At 48.1% G+C, this 26,500-nt stretch overlaps 2 protein-coding genes across 5 annotated transcripts in view; one reads left to right on the plus strand and one right to left on the minus strand.

Moving 5' to 3' along the window:
* The window catches only part of MAPT (microtubule associated protein tau), a 49,304-nt gene extending 46,884 nt beyond the window's left edge, over window positions 1-2,420 (plus strand). Inside the window, exon 12 of the mRNA XM_066585911.1 lies at window positions 887-2,420. Within this exon, the coding sequence (XP_066442008.1) occupies window positions 887-1,102 (216 nt within the window). The 3' untranslated portion in view covers window positions 1,103-2,420. The remainder of the gene's footprint in view (window positions 1-886) is intronic.
* Window positions 2,421-3,858: 1,438 nt separating this feature from the next.
* KANSL1 (KAT8 regulatory NSL complex subunit 1) overlaps window positions 3,859-26,500 on the minus strand; it is a 90,465-nt gene continuing 67,823 nt past the window's right edge. For 3 of the 4 annotated variants that reach the window (XM_066587393.1, XM_066587392.1, XM_066587391.1), the window contains 13 exons: window positions 24,688-24,829; window positions 24,464-24,586; window positions 22,280-22,341; window positions 22,039-22,195; window positions 19,467-19,626; window positions 17,679-17,840; window positions 17,380-17,547; window positions 17,131-17,273; window positions 12,415-12,533; window positions 12,214-12,268; window positions 11,292-11,401; window positions 10,557-10,776; window positions 3,859-8,923 (listed from right to left, as the gene is read on the minus strand). In XM_066587393.1, coding sequence (XP_066443490.1) covers window positions 8,720-8,923; window positions 10,557-10,776; window positions 11,292-11,401; window positions 12,214-12,268; window positions 12,415-12,533; window positions 17,131-17,273; window positions 17,380-17,547; window positions 17,679-17,840; window positions 19,467-19,626; window positions 22,039-22,195; window positions 22,280-22,341; window positions 24,464-24,586; window positions 24,688-24,829 — 1,825 coding nt within the window. In that variant the 3' untranslated portion in view covers window positions 3,859-8,719. The remainder of the gene's footprint in view (window positions 8,924-10,556; window positions 10,777-11,291; window positions 11,402-12,213; window positions 12,269-12,414; window positions 12,534-17,130; window positions 17,274-17,379; window positions 17,548-17,678; window positions 17,841-19,466; window positions 19,627-22,038; window positions 22,196-22,279; window positions 22,342-24,463; window positions 24,587-24,687; window positions 24,830-26,500) is intronic. The other variant, XM_066587395.1, reaches the window with a different exon arrangement.

A 26,500-nucleotide genomic window follows, 5' to 3' on the forward strand; every position in this document is an offset into this window, starting at 1 on the left:
TGAAGGGGGCCTAAATAAATAGACTATTGCCCATGGCCGCAGTGCACTCCCATGTTTGTAGGCAGCCACTATAGGGCAAATCACTGTGTATGGTGGTATACAGTACCTCTAAAGAATGCAGTCCCCATATATCAGATGTCGCTTCTACACAGTGATAGTGATTACAGTGCAGTTACCTCCAGTGATCACAAGTGACATTTTCTCCAATTGGAATAATCACCTTTCCAATTTTTCCTTTATTTGGACATATAAAGATGTAGCAGAGCGGTGTTTGTTATGATTTGTGGTACTAAATGACAATGTGTTATCTGTTTTATAGGCCTACAACCTTCTGCATTGCCTTAACACAAATTAGATTGTCCTGTATTTGATAATATTGGCATGTAATATCTACATATATTTTATATTGCAGCCCATGAAATCACACTTCTAGGTCTTGTTTTGTTAATAGATTGGTGTTAACTCATTGTGATCGTACTATGGCTAGTGGTCCTACCACAAGCGTACCCCGACCTTCCACACTATAAACAAGGAATCTACGGTCATGTCGTTTCTAGACATGCGGGTGAACGCTGCAGGTGGTTTTCAGGAGAGGTGCTCCCTGCAGAATGCATCGCACTTTGACTAGGGTGTAGATTCTGTGGAAGTCCTTAAAGCTGTTGTCCCACTTCTAGCCGTTTTGCTGCAGGAAGCAGAGTGGCCCAGGATGGTATTGTGGGCTGAGCCCAATTTAAATGAACGAGTCTAAGCCTGCAGTACCAACCCTGGCCACTGTGCAATGTACGGAGCTGTCTGCTTCCTGCAGCAAGAACTGGGACAACCCCTTTAACGACCCATTAAAGATTTTGGGGTACATAGCACTAACCATCCGTTGTTCATTTTTCAGATTGAGAGCTTCAAACTGAGTTTCAGAGAGAATGCTAAAGCCAAGACGGACCACGGAGCAGAGATCGTCTACAAGTCTCCCACTCCTTCCGGGGAGACATCCCCCCGACGTCTCAGCAACGTCTCCTCTTCCGGCAGCATTAACATGTCTGACTCCCCGCAACTCTCCACACTGGCTGACCAAGTCTCTGCGTCCCTCGCTAAGCAAGGCTTGTGATGAGCTGATCTCCATACGAGGGCTGGAGGTGCGAGAGCCGTATCCAAGATTAAAGAAAAAGGGAAAGTTACGTAAAATTGCCCACACTCAATTGAATAATTAAACTGTCTCTTGTATACTTATTTATTACACATCCCATCCTTGGAAGACCATCTCCACCTACTCACTAGTAGCAGAGGGGAGAAATACACAAGGTGTATTCTTTGATGTTATGTATATTTTGTTTCCATTCTAAGACAGAAAGGGGGTGATAAAGGTGAGTGCCATAGAGAAGTGCTCATTTACATTGGGGGCAGAGCAGAGTCTCAAGCATGGGCGGGGACTAGACAAGGAAGAGACCACCCCCCTACCCCACCCCAGAGGAGCATCAATTTTATTTTTCCTCCATAGTTGTTTTGTCAGATAACATTAGGGGTTCAGAAGCCGCACCACTCTTGTCCATAGGCAGTGTCTGTTGTATCGCCTACCCATTCAAGTAAATAAAGCAAAGCTTGCAATACCTCCCACAAGCTGTGGACAGGTGGGGCGCTGTTTTTGGAATCAACCCCTTTAAATAGTGAATTTTGAAAGAGATTCAATCCCTTTTACCCATGTTCCCAAGTTTTCATAGGGGAACTCACTGTTGCATGTTTGCAAACTCAGACTAAGGACAAATACTTTCCCCTTCGCCTAGTCCATAGAGAACAATTGCTTTCCCATCATCTCGACTAACGAGCTCACAGTATAGGGACAAGCCAAAACTTGTACGGAAAGCTTTTTCTATTGTCTGCACTGCCAAAATCTGTAGTACGAACTAAAGGTACCTGTTCCCTATCCTTTTCCCCCCCATGTTTCATGTCTTCAAGATGATATGACCCCAACGCTGGCATGCATGCAACTGGAACAATTAGGGGTTAGCACCACTGGCAGTGAACCAGTAAGCCCAGAAAATTATAGCCGGTGTTCACTTCTGCGGTGTACTCTGTTCAACCCCCCCCCCCCCCCCAATACATTTCCCCCTCGCCCCGTCCGCTTGTTCTCTCCGAATGCAACGCGTGATTTATAAAAGGAAATGAAGAATTCGCAGTGGCTGCTATCCTGTTTTTGAGGTTTTTTTATGCCGTCCTTTCTGCAGCCCTATCCCTTCCTAATTTCAGTATTGCCTTCCTTTCTCCCCTCTGTTATCATCGGTAACAACCTCCCCCTCCCCCCTTTCGATATACACCCCCTTTCTCTCCGTTGTGTCTGTGGCTGTCCATATTCTGTGTCGTGTCTGACCAGCTGGTTCACACGGTCTGTTGCTGTATAAGTGGATTTGGAAATAAAGTTATTAATACAACATGGGCTTCTGGGTCTTCCTTTTGCTCTGGGTACGAGGGGAGCAGAATCTGCTTCCCACCATTGAGGTTGGTCGGCGCCATCAAGACATTAGCAGCAGATCCTTTCGGATCGGTCACCAGGTTCATTAAAGGGGTTGTCCAGGGAAATATGGCTGCTTTCTTCCAGCGCCACAAGTCTCTATAGGGTTGTGCGCGGTATTAAAGCTAAGCTCTATTGAAGTGAATGAGAACTGAGCTGCAATACTGGACAGAAACCACTGGAAGTAAGCAGCCATGTTTTTCTTACCAGAGACAACTCCTTTACGTTTGACTGCGAGCTGTGCCCCGAGTTACAGAGGGGAGTTTAGCTGTGAGTCAAACTAAATGAACCTGGTGACAATCTGTTAAAAAGGGGCACTGGTGAAAACATGTCTTTCTATCCCTGGCCCCCTCACCTGATTGCCTGTCACACACCAGAGATCTATGTATACTGCAGTAACTTCCATGCAGTGCAGCCTCCTGTCTGATGTTCATCATGCACCATCCTGATGTTGCTTTCACACAAATCCCGACAAATTCACCCAGCATTACATGATCAGCTACAGTCCGTACCGTCTCTGCAACACTTCCATTGCAATCTGTATTCTAGAAACAACTAAATAAGCTATACAGTCAGGAGGATGAGCTGTGATCTCCTCCATTATAACCGTGTGATCACCATCCATAACTGTGACAGGAGGGTCCATTTAACAGCATCGCCGATTGAAATGAGTCAGTTTCTCAGACATCATCATTAACCCAAGTAGATCTTAGCTGGTCAGAATTGAGATCACATGACCATGGCCCTTACACTTATCCAGGTTTCCTACCTTCAACACATCAATTTCAAAGAACTTACTCTTCACTTGCTGCCAAATATATCCCACCCCTGACAGCTGTCATGGTCATAAGATACTATTCACTTCACATGTCAATAGTCCTTACCCCAGAATATGTTGAGCTTTAAAAGTGGCATCCCATCTAGGAAATTCATAGTATATCCACAGGATATGCCGTAAATGCCCAGTAGGTGTGGTGCCTATGACCCAGCCTCACTGATTTAAAGCAGCAATGAGTATCAGCTTTTCCCCCCCATTGAAATCAATAGAAAATAGATCGGTACTCAACTGTCTGCACTGCAGCAGCCTGGTTGGGTAGTGCTCCTACTTACATCAATGGGACGGACCAGTGCCTATACCAAGCTGCTGCAATGTTGACAGCGCTATCTGCAGGCCTGGCCATCGGCGGACTCGCACTGATCAACTATACATGACTGATCTAGAGGATAGGTCATCAATAATAAATGTCTGACTCTAGAACAATCCCTTTAACTACCCTAATGAGTCAGCTGATTCAGTCCCAGCATCACAAGGTGCATTACCCCTAAAAACTGGAAAGTACTTCTAATACGACACCATATTGAACGGGTTTATTTTTATTTTTTTTCAAGCTTTTTTTATGCTTTTTTTTGTACTTTTACCCCAACAGAATAAGGATGTTAAACCAAAAATAATAATAATCACTCTATACACCCCAGAAGATGGTTCAGATCCTCCCATAGTTATGTTCTCAGGGGAAATATGGAAGGGCAAAAAATAAAATAAAAGGCAACAAAATAAAAAAAAAAGCTAATAAAAAGTTATTTACAAAATACAAGTCATGTATTTTATGATCATTTCTCTTTATACAATGCTAAAAGTTCTCAAACTTTCCAAAACATTTTTTTTTTAACTTGCTGGAGAACTAAAGCCATTAATGCTTAGAAGTGGACAAACAGCGTAAAACAACAACATCGATAACAATCACCCATTCAGTGCCGAGGACTGCCCATGACCGCACAGAAGATAGAAAAAAATTACATAAAAAGTAAAAAAAAAAAAAAGACAGGAAAAAAATATATACAACTGAACAAGAAGCAGGTGACACAGAATCTGTTATAACCCACTGTGTACAACGAGGAGCGGGTGACAGTTGTGATGGGGAGGCCGTAGGCAAGGAGGGGAGACCATAGTGTGGTAGGGAGCGACATTCTGTAATCATGGCGACCTCTGAACTCTCGTGGATGTACAGCCCGGCACACGCAGACGTCATCTGGAGGGTTTTGTGTGTTTTATTTTACCTTTCTTTAACCAATAATTGCAGGACAACAGTGAAGGCGGGAGAAACAGAGCTGAACATGCAACAAAGACGCCAACTAAGGTTTAATATGTGCAGGTAACACACGTATGTATATGATATGTTCCAGAAGGGATTGAAAAAAAAAAAAAAAGCTATAATGCCATACATAGATTTTCAGGAAAAAAAAAAGCACGATTTGTTAACCCCTAATAGCCTGAAATTCCTTTCACTATTTGGCTACTCTAAATAACATAACTTTTATAACATCCTGGTTCTAGCGTTACTACAGGGCGATCTGCAACATTTCTGCAACATCATCATGAAGCGCCCCCAGAACTGAGAGAGTACGCATCCTATGGAGGTCTCATTTGGATTGCTGTGCACTATAAAGTTGGACAAGGAGGAGGGGGGTATTAAAGGGGTTGTCCAGTTGTAAACTAGTTATGGGCTGAGGCTAGGTAATAAATAGTAGATTGGTAGGGGTCAGTTCACTGGGCCAGCATGCTCATGCAGTAAGACTGCCTGTAATACCAGGTTTGGCCGCTGTAGTAAGAACGGAGCTAAGTTCCCATTCGTTTAAATTGAAAGTTGGCCTGCAATATCAAGTCTGGCCACTGAAGTAAGAACGGAGCTGTCTGCTTCATGCAGAAATACAGTCATTGCACGAGTATACCGGCCCAGTGAACAGCAGGGATCCTGGGCTATAGACGATCTACCATTGATGACCCATCCTGAGGATTGACAATAAATAGTTCACAAGTGTACAACTCCTTTACCCATTATCACATTATATAAAAGTCACATAAGTAGAGGTTCAACACTAGGAATACCCAAGAGTGAGTGAGTTCTGGTCCCCATTTCCAGCAAAGAGGTGGCTGTTTCTGTCTGTTATAAAGGGGTTGTCAAATCTCTAGCTGATTTGCAGCAGGAAGCAAAAAGTTCTGTATATTGCGAAGTGGCGCAAAGTTGCTACTGCAAGCGTAGTCCTATTGAAGTAACACCTGGCCTGCAGTACCAACCAGGGCCACTGCACAATGTATGGAACTGCCTTGCAGCAAAACCGCTGGAAGTGAGACTAGCCCTTTCACACATACAGAGAATTTTTTGGAAACCCGCTGCTGTTTCTTGAGCCAAAGCCAGAAGTGGATCCAAAAGGAATGAGAATTATAAGAGGAAGGCCTTCCGCTTCTCCTTCCTGATGGATCCACTTCTGGCCTTGGGTCCCAAAAAAAACCCATCAAAAACTGCAGTGGCGTTCTTTTCCAAAAAAAAAACATTGGTGGAAATTTCTGCTTTTCATACACGGGTCTTCATAGAATTCCTGATGGTACATAATGCACCTCATATATGAAGAGCCGCTCGGATCCTCCGTACGTCAACAAAAATCATGCAAGTAAGAATCTGGCGTAGAACCGTGGTGTAAATTATACATCAATATGTTACCCCAGGGTGACCACGCCTCCTCTTGACAAGCCCCACCCACTTTTAAAACCATCATGGCAATGGCAGTGCAGAAAGCTAAAAATGTACAGATTATTTTTCTGAAGTGGGGCCAAGATCTGTGACTCTTCTAAAGCGCTTCGAGAACGTGCGCCATCTCCTTCAAACCATCCTGAAGAAGATGCACGAGATTAGAGAAAAAAAAGTTCAGTTTCTCTCCCGGAATCAGGCTGGTATGCATGTCAGCACTGATTCGGGGTGAGTGGAGGGAACAGATGGTCTCTATTCTCATGCAGCTCTTACCGGAGCCTTCACACAGACCGTAAATGCTGGAGTCTGCGATGGTAAATCCCCACAAGCTATTTAGATGAGATTAAAATAAAATGTCCGCATCGAGTGAAAAAAATTTCCAAGTGAAACGCGCTGCAGATTTTGACAACGGATTTCAGCCTCTGTAATGCAGATCTGGGCCATTTAGGTGCAGATTTGGCAACTGTGGATTGAATGAAGATTCCCTGCCTGTGTGAAGGCAGCCGAGGAGATCGTACTGAACAACATGTTTCTGGACAAGGAATTCTTAAAAGGGGTTATCCAGTCTGGGTCCTGCGGTACGGAGGCTTCCTCTCCTCTCGTTGGTGATGTCATCACAGGAGGTTTGTTTCAATAACGAAGCCCCTCCCCTTCTCCGCATTGGCCATGACAGAGCAGAGGACCTGGCTTAGTTATTGAAATGAGCCAGCCTTCTGTGATGACATCACCAACGAGAGAGAGAGAGGAAGACAACTCTGTACCATGTCACACTCCGTGTAGGAGCCTACTTGGAAGTGATGGCCTTGGGTTCAAGGCATATCCCTCCTAGGATATTTTACCCATATATCCCCTATTGCTCTTCTGCCTCTGCTCAGTATTGTCCAATTGCCATGTCCAGTGTAAATCCTTACTACAGCATGACGTCATCCTTGTGACATCAGGGACGTAACATGACTTCATCATCCCTGGAGAAGTCATGTGACTGTCCTATGACTTCTCACATAGGGGACAAGGATTACAAAATACAGGAAAAGAGGGACAACGGCAAGCCGAGGCAGAAGTGCAGCCTACAGGTAAGTGCCCGATTGATGTGGGCTTCTGGAAAGGAAAAAAAAAAAAGTCTTTATATGATGCGCCCCCCAGTGATCAGTCCTGGTTATCACAAGATGTGTACATTAGCAGATTTATACATGAAAAAAAAAAGTTTACAAACTTGTGTTCTTCCACCGTTATCTAGGAGGATTTATGAAGTGACATCAGTAGATACAATGATTAAAGATCGAAATGTCCGATTAACAGATTCATCCTTCAACAGCAGAAACAGCTACAGACTAACATATGGCAGCAACTTAGGACATGACGGGTTAAACAGGGGGCTGCCTCACTTAGAGGGGTTTTCCAGGCATTTAACCTCTTGCAGTACTGATGACCTATCCTAAAGTTAGGTGATTAGTAGTTGATCAGCGGGGTTCGCTGCTTGGGACTCCCAGTGATCACCTGCTCTCAGCAGCAGGGCCGGATCTCTGCATTGGGGTCAGAGCTGAAAGTGCTATAGAAGGTATAGCTCCCCATCGAGATAAATGGGAGTTATACCTTCTACAACACTTCCAGCTCTGACCCCAATGCAGACATCCGGCCATACAATCAACTATTTATGACATAACCCGAGGCTAGGCCATGACTGCAGGAGGTAGAATGCCCACAAAACCCCATTAATGCGGCTGTTCCACCAATAAACGTTATCCCTGATTTGCAAATTGGTGAGGGTCTGATCACTCTGACCTTCGCCAATCCTGAGACTTACCGTCCAGAGTGTTCTTGAAGGAACGGAGTGACGGTCACAGGTGTGCCCTGTTGCTCTACTCATTACAATGGGACTGTCAGAGATGGCCGAGCGCCCACTGAAGTGAATGCAGCGCCAGCGCACATATGTAACCGCCGCTCCGTTTATTCCAGGACACACCAAAAAACAGTTCTTGGGATCGGTAGGGGTTCCAACTCCACCAATTATCCTCTCTGCTGTAGATATGGGATAGCTTCTATAGGTGGGCGATGCCCTCAAGAGATCTTTAGCAACTTGTCAGGATTACACCATGAATGGTGGGGGGTTCAAACACCGCGCCCCTCACCGACAACTAGAACAAAGTGGCTCATAGTAAGTGGCCAACAACGTTGCATCCAAAGCAAGGAGCCAGGGTGGCATCACTATGGACCCAATAGGTCAGACATTGAGACAACCCCTTTAATTTAACCGGCATCTCCCCCTCTAACTCTGATCTATACAGCGGGATCGCGCGGTTTAGAAAGCTTCCTTTATCCAGGCGTGGGGAGAAAGACGTGCGCTACACTCTAGTGACTACACCGGCTATTGGTGACCAGAGCGTTACAGCAGCGGGTTACGTACACAGTGTCACACTTAGAACATCGCTTGATTGAAAGAAACTGGGGGGGTGAAAAAAAAGGAAGGAAAAGAAAGAAAACACAATGGAAAACAAGAACGAACAGGTATCTAAAGTTCTTAAATTCACTAAAAACTGTGAAATTGGCGTTCTGCTCCTGGGATAAAGTTTGAATATCAAACAACGGATTCCTCTTTAACCAAATTGTCTTGTTGGGTTCATATATTTATATATAACTTCTCTTCTTTTTTTTTTCTCTCCCCATTTAACTCTTTTGTTACAGTCCTTCCCCTTTATCTGTGGAGGGGTCGGGGTCTGGTTGAAGGGCAGGGCGGGGAGGATGGGGGTCCCTCTGTATCTTTGGCAGTTCTGGAGCTGCAGGAAGATCTACGCGGAGGGCGAGGCCCTCCCCAGTCTGTAGGCTCACTGGTTCCCGCAAGATCCTGTTTGGGTTGATAAGGAAGGGGGAAATGTCGTCTCTCCCACGGCTGTACGGTCTGAAAGAAACAAGGAGGAAAGGGTAAGGAACAGATAAGGTTAGCCATAGGCATGCAAAAAAAGCTTTATAATACTCCTACTGGCAGCAGGTTACCCCCTAAATGAATTTGCATACACTGAACGATCTCTGCATTAGCAACACCTACTCAGTAACGGGCTCGTCCACGATTTTGGGTGATCACGGCTTTTAGACATTGGGGAACAGATTCCACAAGGCGGTGAAGATCCTCCATACTCAACTCCCCCAGTGCCCGCTGCAGCATATCTGTGAGTTGGTGCACAATTTGTGGGCAAGTCGGAGCAGATCTCACAGCCCTTCCCAGCATATCCCAAATATGTTCAATGGGGTTACAGTCTCGTGAGTTTGGGGGCCAAGGCAGAGTGGAGAATTCCTTTCCGTGTTCCTCCAGCCACCCCCTAGTGATCCGAGTTCGATGACATGAGTGTTGTCCTGTTGAAGGATGGCACTGTGGTCCTTCCTGAAGATATGGGTGCAGATTGATCAGCTAACAGGTCCCTGCAGCCTTCACCATTCAAGGACAGTGGTATGATGAGCAACAGTCCTAGGCCATGCCAGGGAAATGCTCCCCAGCATATGACACAGCCATCGGCCTGTTGAACGCCAAGAGTACACCCATGGGATATGGCTTCATGCTATTCATACCAGATGCGGACCCGGCCATCCGTATGGTCAGCAGGAAACTGGACTCGGCAAAAGGTAATCTGGAGTGACGTGTCTGAGGGCCACTGATATCTTTCTTGTACACATGCAAGGAATTGTTAGTGATGCCACAGGGTCATCGGGGCATCTGGTGGGCTATTAAACAAAGTACGCTGACACGGCCATTTTTTAAAATTGGTGTAACTTTGCCACTGTAGTACTGTTGGGTCAGTTGGTCCATTGTGGCACATCATTAATGAGATGCCAGATGTGCCACTCGACACTCGCTTCTGGGATCAACAATACGTGGCCTGCCGCTGTGTGATCTTCTGTCCGATGTCTGTCCATGGGTCAACCAGTCTTGGTACACTCTAGATACCACGATTCAGGAACAGCCAACAAGTGTGACCGTTTCAGAAATACTGGCACCGTGGGTCAAACAACAATCTGCCCGCAGTCAAACTCTCTCAAGTCACCACGATTACCCATAACTGCCAAATACTGCCTTCTGAGGAGAGGTCCGCACATTACGTGAGAGAAGATCGTGCTGCAGCCTTCATGTGGTACGGCGTTACACATCACAAGATGCCAGCTCTTTCTAATGCAGTGATCGTTCGGTGTATACAAGAGAGCAGACTGGCATGGCCATGGTGGTAAATGGTGGCACACACCCTATAGGGGGGCTGTGAATGCAATGGGCCTCATTAGTTAAGCGGCAAGAGATTGTTCCTCTACAAACTCTAGTCGCTAATCATCAAGTAGTAGTAACACTAAAGCAATGGACTGCAACAAGTGGCTTTCCAGCTGTTGTAAAACTACAAGTCCCAGCATGTCCTGACAACCACAGGTTGCTGACTACTGTCCTTATAGATGCTGACCTCAATCAGCAGCATCCCATGTGGTGTATGAATTTCATCTATACGATTGCACACAATTAACCCTTTAAAAGGCAACAATCTCAATATACTCACCGTCTCCTCGAACCCCGAGTCTGACACTGAACTCTGCGTCTCTTCGGAGATCAGACGTGGGGTGTCTCTTGAAGTCGGTGTAGGAGGGGCTGATAGGACATCGGGACTGAGTGGTGAGAAGTCTGGCAAGGCCTGCCAGCTGCTTGTGTCAGGGGAAGGGGGTTGCGGTGTGAGAGGCTGTGACTGAAGGGTCATGGAGCTTTCGGATGTTCTATGAGTCCTGGGGATAAAATACAAGTGTTACCGTGTGACCGTTTTGAGCGATCATTTTGCATTAGCTACTAATGGGCTAATCCGCTTCATTTGCATGTATTTAGAGAACAGCGGGTGGTCTGTTCTCTAAATACACCACTATTGTTCTCCAGTGGGACAGCAGCTGTTTAAGAATGTTATCAGCGCTGCCCTTGGAGTGCGGTCCCTCCTATCAGGGATGACGGAGTTTAAGCTGAGCTGAACTAAGCGACAAGACAAACCGTGCACGATGGGCACACATTTACACAGGATTATCACTCAAATATGGCTTCTGAGTCAATTTTGAGCGATAATTGTTGCATATAAAAGGACCTTTACTCACAATGTGGTGGAAGAACTACAGATGACATCACTGCGACCTTCTACCTCATTGGTTTTTTTTTAAATCAACATTGGGCGGTAATAGGCTGAACTGGATGGACATAGATCTTATTTTGGCCTTACATGTCATGTTACTAAAGCATTAGTAGAACATACAAGTACCTGCTTCCTCGACGCTGTGGTGGGATGCTGCTGCTGGCCCACCTTGCTCGCTCCATCTCCTCGCACTTTCCATGTAAAGCCGTGTATGAAGCATCTGAGAGGTCTTCCAACTGGAAGAGAAGGGGAGAAAGTTTTAGGACTAAAACCGTCCCAGATCTAAAGGAGGAGAGACCTGCCGATGCAGAAGTCTGTATATTACGTATATTTAAAGGGTTTGTCTCATCACGACTACCCATTAATATACTGAAACCGGCCGACAACAGCAGTCATCGCTGGGGCAATACATTTCCCCTGCAAATGTGGCAATACATGCAAATGATGGCCACGGAAGTAATGCATAGACATGTCAGGTCCACATGCTTTACAATGGGGGTCTGTGCTCTGGCTAATCAAGGGGGCTCCTGAGCGGGGGGGGTACAACCTCTATGACGTCTATAAGCCCCACTAGTACATACAGGAAGGTTTTGTCCTCATAAGACATCCCCTTTAAAGACTTTGTGATTGTTGTGATCTGTGGGGTTGTCTCTGCTGAGACCCCCACTGATCTTGAGAACTGGAGTCCCGTGCCCCCCTCCAATGGTCCCTATTGGCTTGCTGCACCCCCTACATTGAAAAGAATATTAAATTAAACAGCAATCGTGTCTTTGCGATGTCCCTCCATTCACTTTCAAACGTGGCTACTGGAGATTGCTGAGTGCTTGTACGTGGCCAATTCCGTCAGCACCATTGAACTGCATGGAGCAACGCTGCACATGCGCGACCGCAGCTCCATTCAATCTGTGCAGTGATGAGAAGAGGGGGCGCAGACCCCCACCAATCAGATTCATCATCTATCCTGCAGACAGGTTTTAAAAGTCTACCCTGATACAGCTCCTGTAATGAAGCGGCTTCCATGGACAGGACCTCTAAAGAGGGAACTTACCCCTTCTACATCTTCTTCTGTGCCCGTCATTGGAGTGATTTTCACTACACGCCAGCTGTGGGATCAAAGGTGACAGCGGGTTAGTCTCATGTCGCACGTTATGGTTTAAACTACAGCAAATGTGAAAAACGAACTCCAGAAGCCAGAGTTAGAAAAGACTTGAAGCAAATGTTCTTACGAGACCGACCACCATAAACCCACCTGGGAGTGAGGATCTCCTTGTATTGCAGCCGCTCCACTCTGGTGGTGGCCGCCACAGACATGGGGATCACAATGTTGTCAATGTCGTAGGATGTCTCCACCCGTCGCCTCCTGGCAGCCTGTGGGGAATTGGGGGGAAAGAGTGATGAATCCAATACAGAAGCGGAGGTAGTAAGGAGGAAACTACATTCTACATTAGTTAGAAGCAAGCTTGGCAGCGGGTGGGGTGGGGGGTCTCTACCGACCAATTTAATTTTATTTGGGAGGGGTCCTCTAGCCGGTGACTGTCCCTTTACGCCCCCGCACACTTCAGGGTATTTGAATTAGAACTAGAATTGAGTTTCTGTCCTTGCTTGGGTAAATTAATGGGTTTTATAATGCAAGCTTGCAAGGTCACCAGTCTGCTGGCACGGCCCCCAACAGGACCACAGCATGCAGCATAAACTGTCGTATGGAGGAATCCTCCGCAGTTACATGAGGAGTAGAGAGTCTCGTCACCTCTGCCATCCATACACGTCTATCTATACTAAATGCTAAGGATATGCAGAACCAGACTGGTGGCTAAGGATACACTGCATAGCAACCACATACACTGCATAGCAACCACAGTATTTCATATCCTATTGCCAGGCATTGCATCCCTAGCCACCAGTCTATCGCAACTCAATATGTACTAAGAGTGTGTGTGTATTCATAATATCTGCATCATAGAGTTCTGTAACTCTGCCAGCAGAGGGCGAGGTCAGCTTCACCAATCCCACGCCGTACTCCAGTATATACTATGTTGTTTACATCACCGACACAGGAAAGCATGTAATTTACATGCTGCAAACTACAAGTCTAACGCTGAAGGGAAGCGCCATAGGGAGTAACCGATTTATTACATCATCAATGCTGCAAAAGGTGTAACGGAAGGAGCTTCCTGCCAACAACCCATCACGCTGCTCGAGGACGAGGTGGACGTCTCACATGTCCAGATACGCACAATGTAATGTGGTCTGCTAAATGGCTTTTACAGTCCCCGGACACTTAATGCATGTTGTGCAGCTGTTGTAACCTGCAGCGCTGCAGTACTGCCGGTGTGTGGTACTGCACTGTACGGTACTGCACTGTACCCGCTGCAGGCAAAAGGCAGCAATCTGCACAACGCCATGCCAATCTGTAGTGACCTACTTCAAAGTCCACATGCCCTGATAGGGCCAACCACATAGCGCCGACGGCGGATAAAAAAAAGTCTACCCCCCCCCCCCCCCCTTCCCATTAAAATGCCCGGTTTTTGTCATGTTAAAACAATCTGACAAAGATGAATCCTTCCCCGTTCCATGTGACCCGTTATCGGTGCAATTCAACTAGAAAACAAACGGAAATATTTTAGGGTGGAAAAAAAGTAATAATGTGGTTGCATAAATATACACATCCTAAAGCTAATACTTTGTTGATGCAGCCTTTGACTTTATGACCACATTCAGTCTTTTTGGGTCGGGGTCCATCAGCGGGGCACATCTTGGCCTGGCGATCACTGCCCACTCTTCTTTGTCAAAGTGCTCAAAATATGTCAGATTGCAAGGGCATCTTGTGTGTAGCGCCCTCTGTAGGTCAACCACAGATCTTCAATGGAGTCAGGTCTGGGCTCTGGCCGGGCCATGCCAAAACCTTGATCTTCTGGTGAAGCCCTCTTGGTGATTTGGCAATCCGATTTGGGTCGTTATGTTGAAAGGTGAAATTCCTCTTCATCTTTCTAGCCGAGGCCGGAAGGTTTTGTGCCAAAATGGACTGATATTTTGAACTTTCCATAATTCCTTCCACCTTGACTAAAACCGGCTCCAGCAGAACAACCCTAAACATAATGTCCCCTCCGCCATCTTCACTGTGGGTCGGGGGTCTTCTGGTGATGGCAGTGTTAGCTTTACTCCAAACATACCTTTTGGAATTCTGGCCAACAAGTTCCCTCTTGGCCCCATCAGATATAACACGCTCTCCACAGACTGCTGGTGGACCTGATGGAGGTTTTGGTAAAACATAGCCAGATTTGATGGTTTTTCATTGTTAAAAAAGGCTTCCGTCCTGCCCCCCCCCCCCCCCCCCCCCGCAGACCAGAAATATGAAGAACACGGGAGATGGTTGTCACATGGCTAGACAACCAGTACCTGCCAGAAATCCCTGCAGCTCCTTTAGTGTTGCTGTAGGCCTCCTGGACTACATTTTCTTCTGGTCTTTTCATTAAGTTTTGAGGGACGTCCAGTTCTTGGTAATATCACTGTTGTGCCAAATTTAATATCCTTCTTGCTGGCGGTCTTCACTGTGTCCCATGGTATATGTAATGCCTTGGAGATGTCTTGGCTCCCTTCTTGCTGACAGTCTCCCCTGTCCCCTATGGTATATGTAATGCCTTGGAGAGGTCTTGGCTCCCTTCTTGCTGACAGTCTCCCCTGTCCCCTATGGTATATGTAATGCCTTGGAGAGGTCTTGGCTCCCTTCTTGCTGACAGTCTCCCCTGTCCCCTATGGTATATGTAATGCCTTGGAGAGGTCTTGGCTCCCTTCTTGCTGACAGTCTCCCCTGTCCCCTATGGTATATGTAATGCCTTGGAGATGTCTTGGCCCCTTCTCCTGACTGACACCTTCCAACAATCAGATCCCTTTGATGTCTTGTAAGATCTTTACAGACCCCTTAAGAAAAGGTCAAGAAAATCCCTAGAAGAGCCGAACTTTATATGGGGGAAATGGGGATCCCTGTAAATAATGGCAGCGGAGTGCAGACTACTATTTATCAGAGGGTTATGTGTGACTGGCTAATTCTGCACCCAACCCCATCCCTAAACATAAGAGGGTGTGCCCACTCATACAGACACATTATGTTAGCTTTCTGTTGTTATTAAATGATGTTGGTTTGTTTTCCAATGGAGTCATGCAGATACCGGGTCACATGGGGGGAGGTAAGTCTCAAATCATTCATCTTTGTTGGATTTTTTAACATGACAAGAACATGGCAGCTTAACCCGGGTGTGTAGACTTTATAGTCCCTGTATTGTGTGACTAACACCGGCCTCAGGGCTTCTTCACGCGGGCGGAACTGCATTTTGGCAGCACAAATACATTGCACATTTGTGCGACTGGAGTGTGCTTACGCCCGTGTATTCTTCCCCACTTTGTGTATTTGTGTGCGCAGATGCACCGCATGTCTGATGAGCACATGAAAAAATATGCCCCAAATCACACCCATTCTGTGAGTATATGTGCAGCGAATACGCAGGCTTTCTGCGTACGTCATGTGCATTTATGCACATATATTGATTTCAATGGGCGCCTGCGGTGCAGAAATGCGCACCAGGATAGGTCCCGCCGCATACTTTTTAAGGCGATCACACATATGAATGAACCCATTGCAATACATGGCCTCTATTCCCTGTGTAGTACGCTGCGCAGATCCGTTCGTGGAAATGAGCCCCAAGGCTTTGCTGTGAGTTTCCGCAGTAAATACAAATTTGGACCACCTGCTGTGGATTTTGTCTGCGATTTTGGGGCAGATCTGCAGCACATTTCACCACTTCAATATAAATTCAATAGAATGAGTGACGTCTGCAGCAGATCGGCGCCAAACGGGGTGGACTTTGACGCAGATTTTGGTGCCGATTTGTTGCCAATTTTGTCAGCTTCGGAAGATCCACAGCAAAGCGCTAGGTGTGAGTGCGCCCAACTAGTCCCCTAGCAGGTCTAGAGAAAGACATTAGGAGGCAGCTGCTTGAGCATTTAAAGGGCTTTTCAAAAGCAGACATTTAAGGTTTCTGGAACCTTCCACAATCATCTGTCTGCCTTAAAGAGACCAAGTTAAATGTGCAAGCAGGCTATGACAGGGTACCCATAGAAGTAAACAGGAGTCCATTGATTTTTAAATAGGTGCTTGCACCCCTCTGGAGGTGCCGCTATTGCAGCTTTGTCCTGGCTAATATAGAAGCCCCCCTCCAATATTGCAGTAAGACATGCATCATCCCACAGACAAGTGTAACGTAATGGGCCCAGATTGTTATTGAATATATGAGGACTATGTGTTCATTCACACAGGCCGATGGGCCGCCTGTTCACACAGGCCGATGGGCCGCCTGTTCACACAGGCCGATGGGCCGCCTGTTCACACAGGCCGATGGGCCGCCTGTTCACACAGGCCGATGGGCCGCCTGTTCACACAGGCCGATGGGCCGCCTGTTCACACAGGCCGATGGGCCGCCTGTTCACACAGGCCGATGGGCCGCCTGTTCACACAGGCCGATGGGCCGCCTGTTCACACAGGCCGATGGGCCGCCTGTTCACACAGGCCGATGGGCCGCCTGTTCACACAGGCCGATGGTAGTTTGATTTTTATGCCTGTAGAAAACGAGCAAATTATCGTTCAGTCGCGGCCGCCATTTGCACTGAATGATTATCGGTCAGATTTCCGCAATCCAGCAAGAGCCAGAACAGTTATCGTTCAGTGTAGACTGGCCCTACGTCTACGAGCACAACCTTAGCTAAAGGGCCGAACGCAGCTGAAGGGGAACCGCACTCTACGGAGGGCTTCTGCTACCTCACTTCAGCAATCAGTGGGGCTCTCAGCACCCACCGCTCTCCCCATAACAGAGTATTTGTTTAATGGAAGTTCTGCTACTTTTTAAAAGATTCTCACAATATATAACATTTCAGAGTCATTGTGGTCGAGAGAAGCAAGGAGGCTCCCACATACCGCAGCGGCAGCAGCAGCGGCGGCGCTGAGTGATCCAGAATTCGTCCCTTCAGATGGAATTGACTGTTGCCGAGACAAAGACAGGCCAGAATAGTTATCCGAAGCCGGACTGGACCTCCCGCTCTCCAACTCATGTCTTCCTGCTGGAAAAAGCAGAGAATTCAAGTAGTCAGCGGCCAGAGGCTACAAGTACAGATAACAGAGGCTCCGCACCGGGGGTGGGGGGGGGGTGGGGGAGCAATATCTTACCATCTCGTTCCAGGGGGCTATAATGTCTCTTCTTATTGTGAGATATGGACAGGGAGAGTGAGCGCTCCGGCCTTAGGGCTGACACGCGCTCACACTTTAAGGTGCGTGGTAAAGGTTCCAAATGCTGCTTCAAGAGGGTTTCTTGAGACAACCTGTGGAGAGTTAGTCCTGAAACAGGAAGGAGGGGGAAAAAAACCCGGATTACATTTCGTAAGAGACAGATCTGATAGTAGTGCTGAGAGCCGCAGGATGCAGAGCCTGAAGCACAATGTATCAGGAAAGGGTCACACGGCACTTACTGTGAGGATGGAAAATCCCAGCCATTCTGTCCGTACGAGGACCCTCGGGGGTGGTGAGGACTTGATTTTGAGGGCGCTGTTTTAACTTTTTGCTGGATTTTAGCCTCTCCATCTTGTTGTGTGAACGAAGTAGAGTGTGAAGTCTCAGACCGACTGGCACGTCTGTGGGAGCGACACATTTACAGAGGCTTAATTCTGTGCCAGCAGTATTATAGTGCGATCATAAGCTTCAGTCATTACGGAACTGGGTACTACAAATACCAGCATGTGCTTCAAGTCTTGCCCTCCAGTTTTTAGTCAAACTCATTTTTAACGAGGGCCACATCAGCCTTATGGTTGCCTTCAAAGGGCCAATTCTAGTTGTAAGACAATATGGTAGAAGTGAACCCTATAGTGGCCCGATTAGTAATAGGGTCCTTCATAGTGGACAATGGCACGCACTATTATACAATAATATATATATATATGTCTCGCCTGATGTCTCCCCTGATCTGCTGCCATGAACAGAGGGAGGCCAATGAGGAGTTCAGCGCTGACCCTGCAGCTGCTGCTCCTCCTCAGCGCCGCTCTCCTCGCACCAGAGATCATGTTTTCTGCAGTCTTCTTCCCGGCTGTTGTCATGGTGATATCGGCACTCCTCTATTACTGTCTGCTCTACTGAACAAGCAGATAGAAGATCGCATACTGACAACCACACGGAGGGTGAGGGAACTTGCTGCACAGCCGGCGGGCCACAGAAAATAAGGTGGCGAGCCGGATTTGGCCCGCGGGCCTTGTGTTTGCCATGTGTGGTGTATTGGGTTAGTTTCTGCAGGCGGGTACGCGCCCCCATAGAGAACAATGTACGTGCATGCACAGACCGCATAAATGAGTCCAAGGCACTGTCCACGTAACTGCTGCCACGGATGACAGCGCAGGAACGCGGAGCCAGGTAAGTATACAAAGCACGTTCATGGGGCTTGTCTTATGAGCACCATAAACCAAGTTATGGTGTTCACAGGTTCCCTTTAAAAGGAGTTTTCCAGGGAGAATACTACTGATGACCTTATCCTTGGGATAGGTCATCAGTAGTGGATCGGATGGGGTCCATCGCACAGGACCCCGACTGATCAGCTGAGCAGGTGCATGCGGTCAGCGCCGCAAATACATAGAGGTCGGAGCAAAAGCCTCCGCACCGACCTTTGTGTAGTGGCCGTCGCTTGTAACTGCAGGCACGGCTCTCATTGAAATCAATGAGGTTACAAGCGCGGCCACTGCACAGAGGTCGGCGTGGAGACTTCCCCTGCTTCAGCTCTAACCTCCGTGTATTTGTGGCGCTGACTGCATGCGCCCGCTCAGCTGATCGGTCAGGATCCTGAGCGACTTACCCCAACCGATCAACTATTGAGGACCTATCCTGAGGACAGATCATCAATAGTATCCTCCCTGGCAAACCTCTAACATTTCAGGTCTATCCATAGGATGCATTCAGGATGTTTTAAGACCCCCAACAAGCCTTTTGTTCAGCATTCTCTGAGTTGCATGGTGGGTAAAAATATACTTTCCAGAATGCAATGCAGCAGAGACCCTTGCAATACAAGACCTCTATGAGCATCGAGCCGATTGATTCCAAGCAGCAACCAGAATGCATCGATGCAATTTCTGCATAGCTCCAGCTGTCCGTGCCATCTAAGACACTGCAGGCGATTCCCGCAGGGTGCCACATCTGCATCGTCTGTCTGCACTGTCTTTACGTGATTTGTTTAGCCTACACAAAACAGATTAGGAATACAGTAATCCCACACTCACCAGCTGGAAAGGAGAGTACAGGATGAATAGCTGGATCTAGGAGGGTCAGCCGTTCAGAGAGTGGATCACTGTATGGAAACTGGCTCGTAGCCCCTGGGTAAGTGGCACACATTACACATGCTGAAGAGACCTCACAGGGCCGAGGAACGCTGCGCTGAACCTGGGCAGATGGCGAGAAGAAGGGAAAAAAAATACCAACATTAACACTGGAGAACCAGCAGAGGGCGATAAACACCCAGATTTCCCCACAACAAACAATGATTCATTTCCCTTATTTTATGCTATTGAGTCACTTGGAGAAGTTGCTCAATTATACATTTACACCATTTCACTTTTCGAGAGGACCTCGTTTAACGTGCAAATGTGCAAAATCGCAAATATAAAAAAGATACAAATACATATATATAAATGGATACTATGCAGAGAAAAATATACCTGCAGCCGCCTGACGAGGCTGATCCTAATAGAGCAAACCCAAATGACTGCCCTGTAAATACAAACTCTCTACAAAGTCGACCCCATGAAAGACTGTGCAACACCAGAGACCGACCCGAACCCCCGGCACATCCCTGCAAGGAGGGAGGGGAGCAGACGAGGACCGTCCTCTCTGATGTGTGCATGTAATGGAGCTGGAGGGCATCCTAAAAGGGCCGTGCATATTGGGGGGGTTAAGAAAACCTCCTGAGACAATCAGCATCAAAACAATGGAGGACTTTTTGTACACCAGTTTTATGGCCCAAAAAAGGTTCACTTTTTGCAATTTTGGATTAAGTTTCAAGAGGCGAAGCGTTTGGCGGTGTGCGGCCACGCACCAATCACATCTACTATTATGTATGCCAGAGACTGATGAACCGTACAGCAAAAAACCTATTCCAGCTCGGATCTGGCGTAGGTTTTTATTTGGCGCACTGCAATTAGTCCATTCGGAGGCCTGTACCTCTTAATAGATTAGTCGCAGGAACGCCAGCGCACATTTTTCTTTGACCTGCGTATGACAGGCTGGTCTAAGTAAATGTGCCCCATTATAATGAGATTGGTTCAACCTCTGTGATCCCTTGGGCTGACTGCCTGCCAGTGTATTGGCAACTGGTCAGCGTAGTAGAACTCCAAATGTAGCCTCCGTGATGATCAGCCAACCACCAAGGCAAGCTGCGGCCACATATATATTCGTGTTGTACTACACAGCGGCCATACAAATCACAGGTTGACCATGTAATATATAATCACGAGTCCTTTAGAGCATGAGCCACTCTCTGCAATGGCTCTCCGCTCTGACTAATACAATGGGGTTACTCTCTATATGAAGAGGACCCGTCCTTCGTGGTCATGCTGGTGTAAGAGAGGACTTCCTGCAATACTACGACCCCAGAAGAGTCATATGAGCGTCTCTACAACAGAGCGCAGGACCACCAAGTAAAGGGCCTTTTACACGGCCCGATCATTGGGCAGTATGAAGCCGCGACTGATCAACCTACAAACAAGTGACCGCTCATTCCTCAGCCGACGGCATCTTTTGTGCAGCTGAGTACATCATTGCTGTTGGCAGCACACAGCACATCACCCCGTGTGAAGGGGGGGTATGCTGCTGACAATGATGAAACCGTATGGGGGAGGACTGATCATACGGACAATCGTTTGTTTCCAATACATTCCAAAATCGGCCTGTGTGAAGGCCACCATCATCGTGAAAGGAGCCCGCTGTCCGGCTCACATCAAGCCATGTTAAAAAGGAATTACAGTGATTACACCACAATAGTCGTATTGCCTAGGATAAGCGCTAAATATCTCATCATGAGATCTCACTGATCTTCAGAAGGGGGTCCACTGTCCCCCTCCCCACATCAGTGCGGGTGTGCTGCACCCACCTGTAGAGACAGCAGACTGAGTTGAGCTTGGACATGCACGGCCACCGCTCCATTCATTTCAATGGGACTGAGGGAAACAGGCGAACGCAAGCGCTCGGCTATCTCCGGCAGGCCCATTGACAATGACTAGTGTGGCACTGCATGTGCGACCACCACTCCATCCAATCTGAAGTCACTGCAGATGGGTGCAACAAGCCTACACTGATGAGGAGGGAGGGGCACAGGACTCTCTTTCATGGGATTTTTGGCGGTCTCAGTGGTAAGACCCCACCGATCAGACTTATCATCCATGGATAGGTGATAAAAGACAATCTTTATACAAACCCTTGAAGTACAGTAAAGAAATCTTCAAAGATTCCAAGCTGCAGGATGTACGAGGGAGATCCCTTCTAGACGGGACAATAGCTATTGTTTCATTCCTGCAACCCTTTTAATTATACAGCCTATATAATAGCATATCATTAAGTCTATTGGTAAACTATATACTGTGTCCATATAGTCTACCACTAGGGGAGGCTGTAACAAGGAGATTCCTGGGTTTTACTAGTGCCAGTGACTGTTATAGGAAATCCCACTGATGCTGCAATGGGCATTCCTTTCTTTATTGGAGGGCATGTTTATGTTCTCCGTGCCCAGAGCGCCGTTGCATCTGTATGGGTGGTGCCGACGCCATACTTGGCATATGGATTGCCATGTTTAACCCTTACCTTCCTGTGGAGCGGCAGAAGCCTGTCTGGTCTCACCACCCTTCTTCTCTTACAGTGGAGGACTGGTCTTGTTCTTGCACAGACGCAGCTGTTGTCGACCGAGGCAGCCACGGGCTTACCGGGTGTCTGCTCCTCCAGCTCGGAGCGTGACGGGAGCCTGGCGGGAAACCGGGACACAAGACGTTGCTGTATGTGATAGATATATGCACAATATGTCTTAGATGCATCAAGTGACACTCACGTAGTAACAACTCCATTAATGGGTTTCTGCAAGAGTTTAGCCTCGGCAGCTCCTGAGTCAGCCTATAGAGAAAGCAGATGAGGAACAAGTGTTATGGTCGTGCGCTCCACGCTAGACAAGGATGAGGAAATCTCCAGACGATCACGCACGGTTACAAGGAATTGAATCATGCAACGTGTTGGCTGCAGTGCCACAGAACGGCCAGCAGAGGGAGGTGGCGCACAGGCAGCGGTGACTTTCCATTGACCACTGTAGTGCCTGAAGATTGCTGGAAATATGCTGCAGTAATTACACCAGATGGGAGGGGTGTGAGAAAGCAGATTATAGGAGGCATGACAATAGCTAAAATAAAAGCTTCCCTCATTATATGGGGATGTGACATATGCTCGCTCGCAGGTAGAAAAACATTCGGCACTTAAGATGAGACGGCAGCTTGTAAAGTGACTTAGGATTCATCAAGATGCAGATGAGCTACTCCAAGACGAAGTACAGGCAGAAAGTAGTAACATCCCCCGATGGAAGTGATAGGAGAAGGTATGGAAGTCCAATGATAATGCGCGCTCCGAAAACCTAGAGAGGAATCTCCACACAATGGTTCTCAAGCGGTTGCAAAACCACAACTCCCAGCATGACAATCCTCAAGGCATGCTGGGACTTGCAGTGCTACTGTGGTTCATTAATCGCTATTGGAGCCGCTAACCCGGTGCGGCTGACTCACAGAGCCACAGGCTCATGTACACGTGTGTGTTCACGGTTTTAATTGGTCAGGGTGACGGAGCGCCGTGTGGCTAAATACCTTGTACAAATGTATTAGCGGACGACATGGGGACTGCCGTACGGCGAGCGGTCTACAGGGACCATGACCGCTATAGTCCCTTAGCCAATCATGTGGAAAGGGAGGGACTAGTATATCATGCATAGTCCCTCCCTCTGCTCTTGATTGGCTGACCGAGTGTAGCCGCTACAGACTATAGTGTAGGAGTGGTTTTAGACGGGATGACCGTCGGTTGCTTAAGCGCCCCCCAGCCGTCTCCGTGATCATCACTGTGCTTTCACACAGGAGCAAGCGTCGATCAGTGAATGGAGGCGAAGTGCGCCGAGATCTCCTCCGGCCGTCCGCCTTCATTCACTGTGAACAGATAGTCGTTCATAGATGAGCAACCGACTGCCTGATTACACCCCGTGAGAAGTCGCTCGTTAGCAGCTTCACTTCAGTCAACGGAAACAAAGCAACTATAATGCGCTATTTATCACTCAGAGCGGCATGGCGAATATTGGGCTTTGAAAAACGGACAGATATTAGTCCGTTTTGTCCGCGTTGCGCGTCTTTTTATTCCACGTGTCATCCTTCTTTTCTTCCGCTTCCACGTGTCATCAGGTTTTTCCTCGCATGCAAACAAACTGAGGGAGGCCCAATTTCTTCTAGTGTTGCTTAGCAATGATCAGCTGAAGACGAAGCACACATGGATGTCCTTGGTGTGCACTCAATTTTCTTTCTTGCGCACCCACTGACTTGAATGGGTGCCTGTCATCCGACAAGTTGGACCAGAATAGGACGATCCATGGGAAAAAACCCCGCACTAGTCTGTATATATAGCGCCATTGACAGTAACGGGCCAGTCTGCAGTCAGTTGCAAATCCAGACCGCCCACGGACGGCGGCAATCCAGACCGCCCACGGACGGCGGCAATCCAGACCGTCCACAGACGGCGGCAATCCAGACCGTCCACAGACGGCGGCAATCCAGACCGTCCACAGACGGCGGCAATCCAGACCGTCCACAGACGGCGGCAATCCAGACCGTCCACGGACGGCGGCAATCACTTTAAGGATATTGATAACATTACATTAAGGCAGTTTACTAGTATTTTGGGTAACTCCGGAGCTGGATCAGTGAGACTGCTTTACTATAGTAGTTCTGTGAGTGGAGGTGCAGCGCGCCGGGGGGTCGTGCCGGCCCGCCTCGACTCGCAACAAGCAGGCAGTCAGTCCTAGTTGATAGACTGCCTGTTTATAAGAGCCAACAGTCGCTTGGTTTTCAGTTTCGCTTATTGCCTTTCGGCGCCCGCGTGTCTACGGGAAAATTAATCGCCCGATTTCACAGCGGTAATTGTGGCGCTAATTGTGACATGTAAAATGTATCTTAATGCTTCGTCTTTACAAAGACATTTATTTACACGTCACCTTTTTTTCAGGATCTGGTGAAGGGGGTGCAGAGGCGGCTGTTCTTGCATCCGTGGGAGACGTTTGGAGGGAGTCCCCAGCGTTGCTTTCTGCCGGACTGGCATCTCCAAGGACAACCTGGCCCTGTGACAGAAGACAAGCATCATCAGTGAAGTCGGTCCCACGGCACGCCGCAGCGCTGGCTGTCACCAGACGAGAGAGAAGTGCCGTCCCGGGTGACTTACCTTCCCTGCTCGCAGCTGTCTGTAGAAGTCCGTGTGCTGCCGGATCCGGTACTCCAGGTCGGACACGTGAGCCTGCAGCCAGTTCCACCGACTCACCACATCCGCTCGTTCCTGAGCCCAAACCCACTTGCAGCGCCTCTTCCTGGAGAGACAGAAAAAAAGTTTTAAAAAAAACATCATCATCATGAGAGCGACGAAGTGGGATAATTACCCCAAAATAAAGAGGAACAAGCCATGACTAATTCCTGGAGCACCTGCTTATCCTGCAGCAGCATCACAGCGCTGCAGAAACAAGGCAATTACCACCAAAATCAGCTTCAGCAATTATCTGCACCGGGAGGTTTATATCTGACGAGGGAGCCTTTCATTAGCGCTACCCGTCTCCCAGCGACGCCATCCAGGGGGCCGGGAAAGCTGGGTGAGCGGCAGAGGCATGGCCTCATCACAAAGTGCTGCAATAACAAGAGAAACGGTACATTTTGTCCTGCGAGGCCCCGTGCCGGAGGAACAAAAGCCGTATGATGGCTCGCGGGTGATAAGATCATTCCACCCTCATCATCCCCCCACGCTGGAGGGAGAAGGGGGAGAGCCGGGAACGCAAGGGGCAGCAAACACACAAAGAGCGAGGTCAGCGGCCCCACAGCGCCAGGAACATGGGGCCCTTCTACACCGGACGATCATCACTCAGGGGATCGCTGGATCGGGTAAATCAATGATCGCTGCCGGAGACTAAGCTACCAACGAATCGGTTATCACTCGTCGTTCAGTTTAGGCAGGAATAACAATCAAACGCCCATCGGCCCGAGCGAACAGGCAGACTCACATCTACAAATGACTGCCTGTTTACGGTGAATGGAGGCGGCCGGTAGGATCTCTAGCGCTGCGCCGCCATTCACTGGGCGATGATCGTTCCAGTGTGAGAAGTGACCATCGCCGGGGTGACTGTCAGACGCTCAAACGCACAACAACCGTCCCGTCTAAAAGAACCCATAACCGTGTAAAAGTACCTTTAGTCACCGACTAGCAATGGACTTTAACCTCTGGCACTTCTACATGGGCAGATCATCTGTCCACGGCAACAAGCGCCGACTGAGGAGCAGGATGTGGACCGATGCTCGTTAATATCATACGGGCGGATACTCTGCTCTACAGTGATAACGAGCGCCGCCTGTACAGAACCAGGTGCAGCTCGGGCCCATCACTGGACAGAGCCACCTCCATGTGGTCACATCACTTCCACCACATGTAGCAGCATGTGCTCAGCTCTCTGGTATCAGCCGGCATCGTCCTCCTGACTGTTTCCTGTGTAAAGGCGCCTTCAGTTTTTGCAGACTACCCAAGAGCTGCAGCTCTGTTCATTACCGCACCGACCCCACCTAAGCAATATGGCTGCCGATAAATCGCCTGACAACAGCAGAGGGCTGCAGGCTACGTGATTATCCCTCGTGGCCACTAGATGTGCCGACGGACATAACACTTTAGGATTATTTGCTTTGCCCCCCAATAGCAGCTCTGTACGCAAGATCATAAAGGAAACAGCGTTTCACTTCCTGCCCCGCGCCAGTCCCCGGGGGCACCGATTACATGCAAACAACATCAAGAACTATACCCAGACTTGGCAGTCAGACAGACAGCGACGCAACGACCCGGGACACTGCTGCTTCCTGCCGTAACCCCTAGCGAGAGTACTCGGCAGCCGCCATATCTCTGCTGTGTCAGTCTTCACTGCGGCTTTCATTCTGTTCATGAACAAGATGATCAATTGAAAAGCCTATGACAAGGGTGCAATAATATATAATGCAAGATAACTTTA

Source organism: Eleutherodactylus coqui, chromosome 13, assembly GCF_035609145.1.
Source record: "Eleutherodactylus coqui strain aEleCoq1 chromosome 13, aEleCoq1.hap1, whole genome shotgun sequence".
Classification (NCBI taxonomy): domain Eukaryota; kingdom Metazoa; phylum Chordata; class Amphibia; order Anura; family Eleutherodactylidae; genus Eleutherodactylus; species Eleutherodactylus coqui.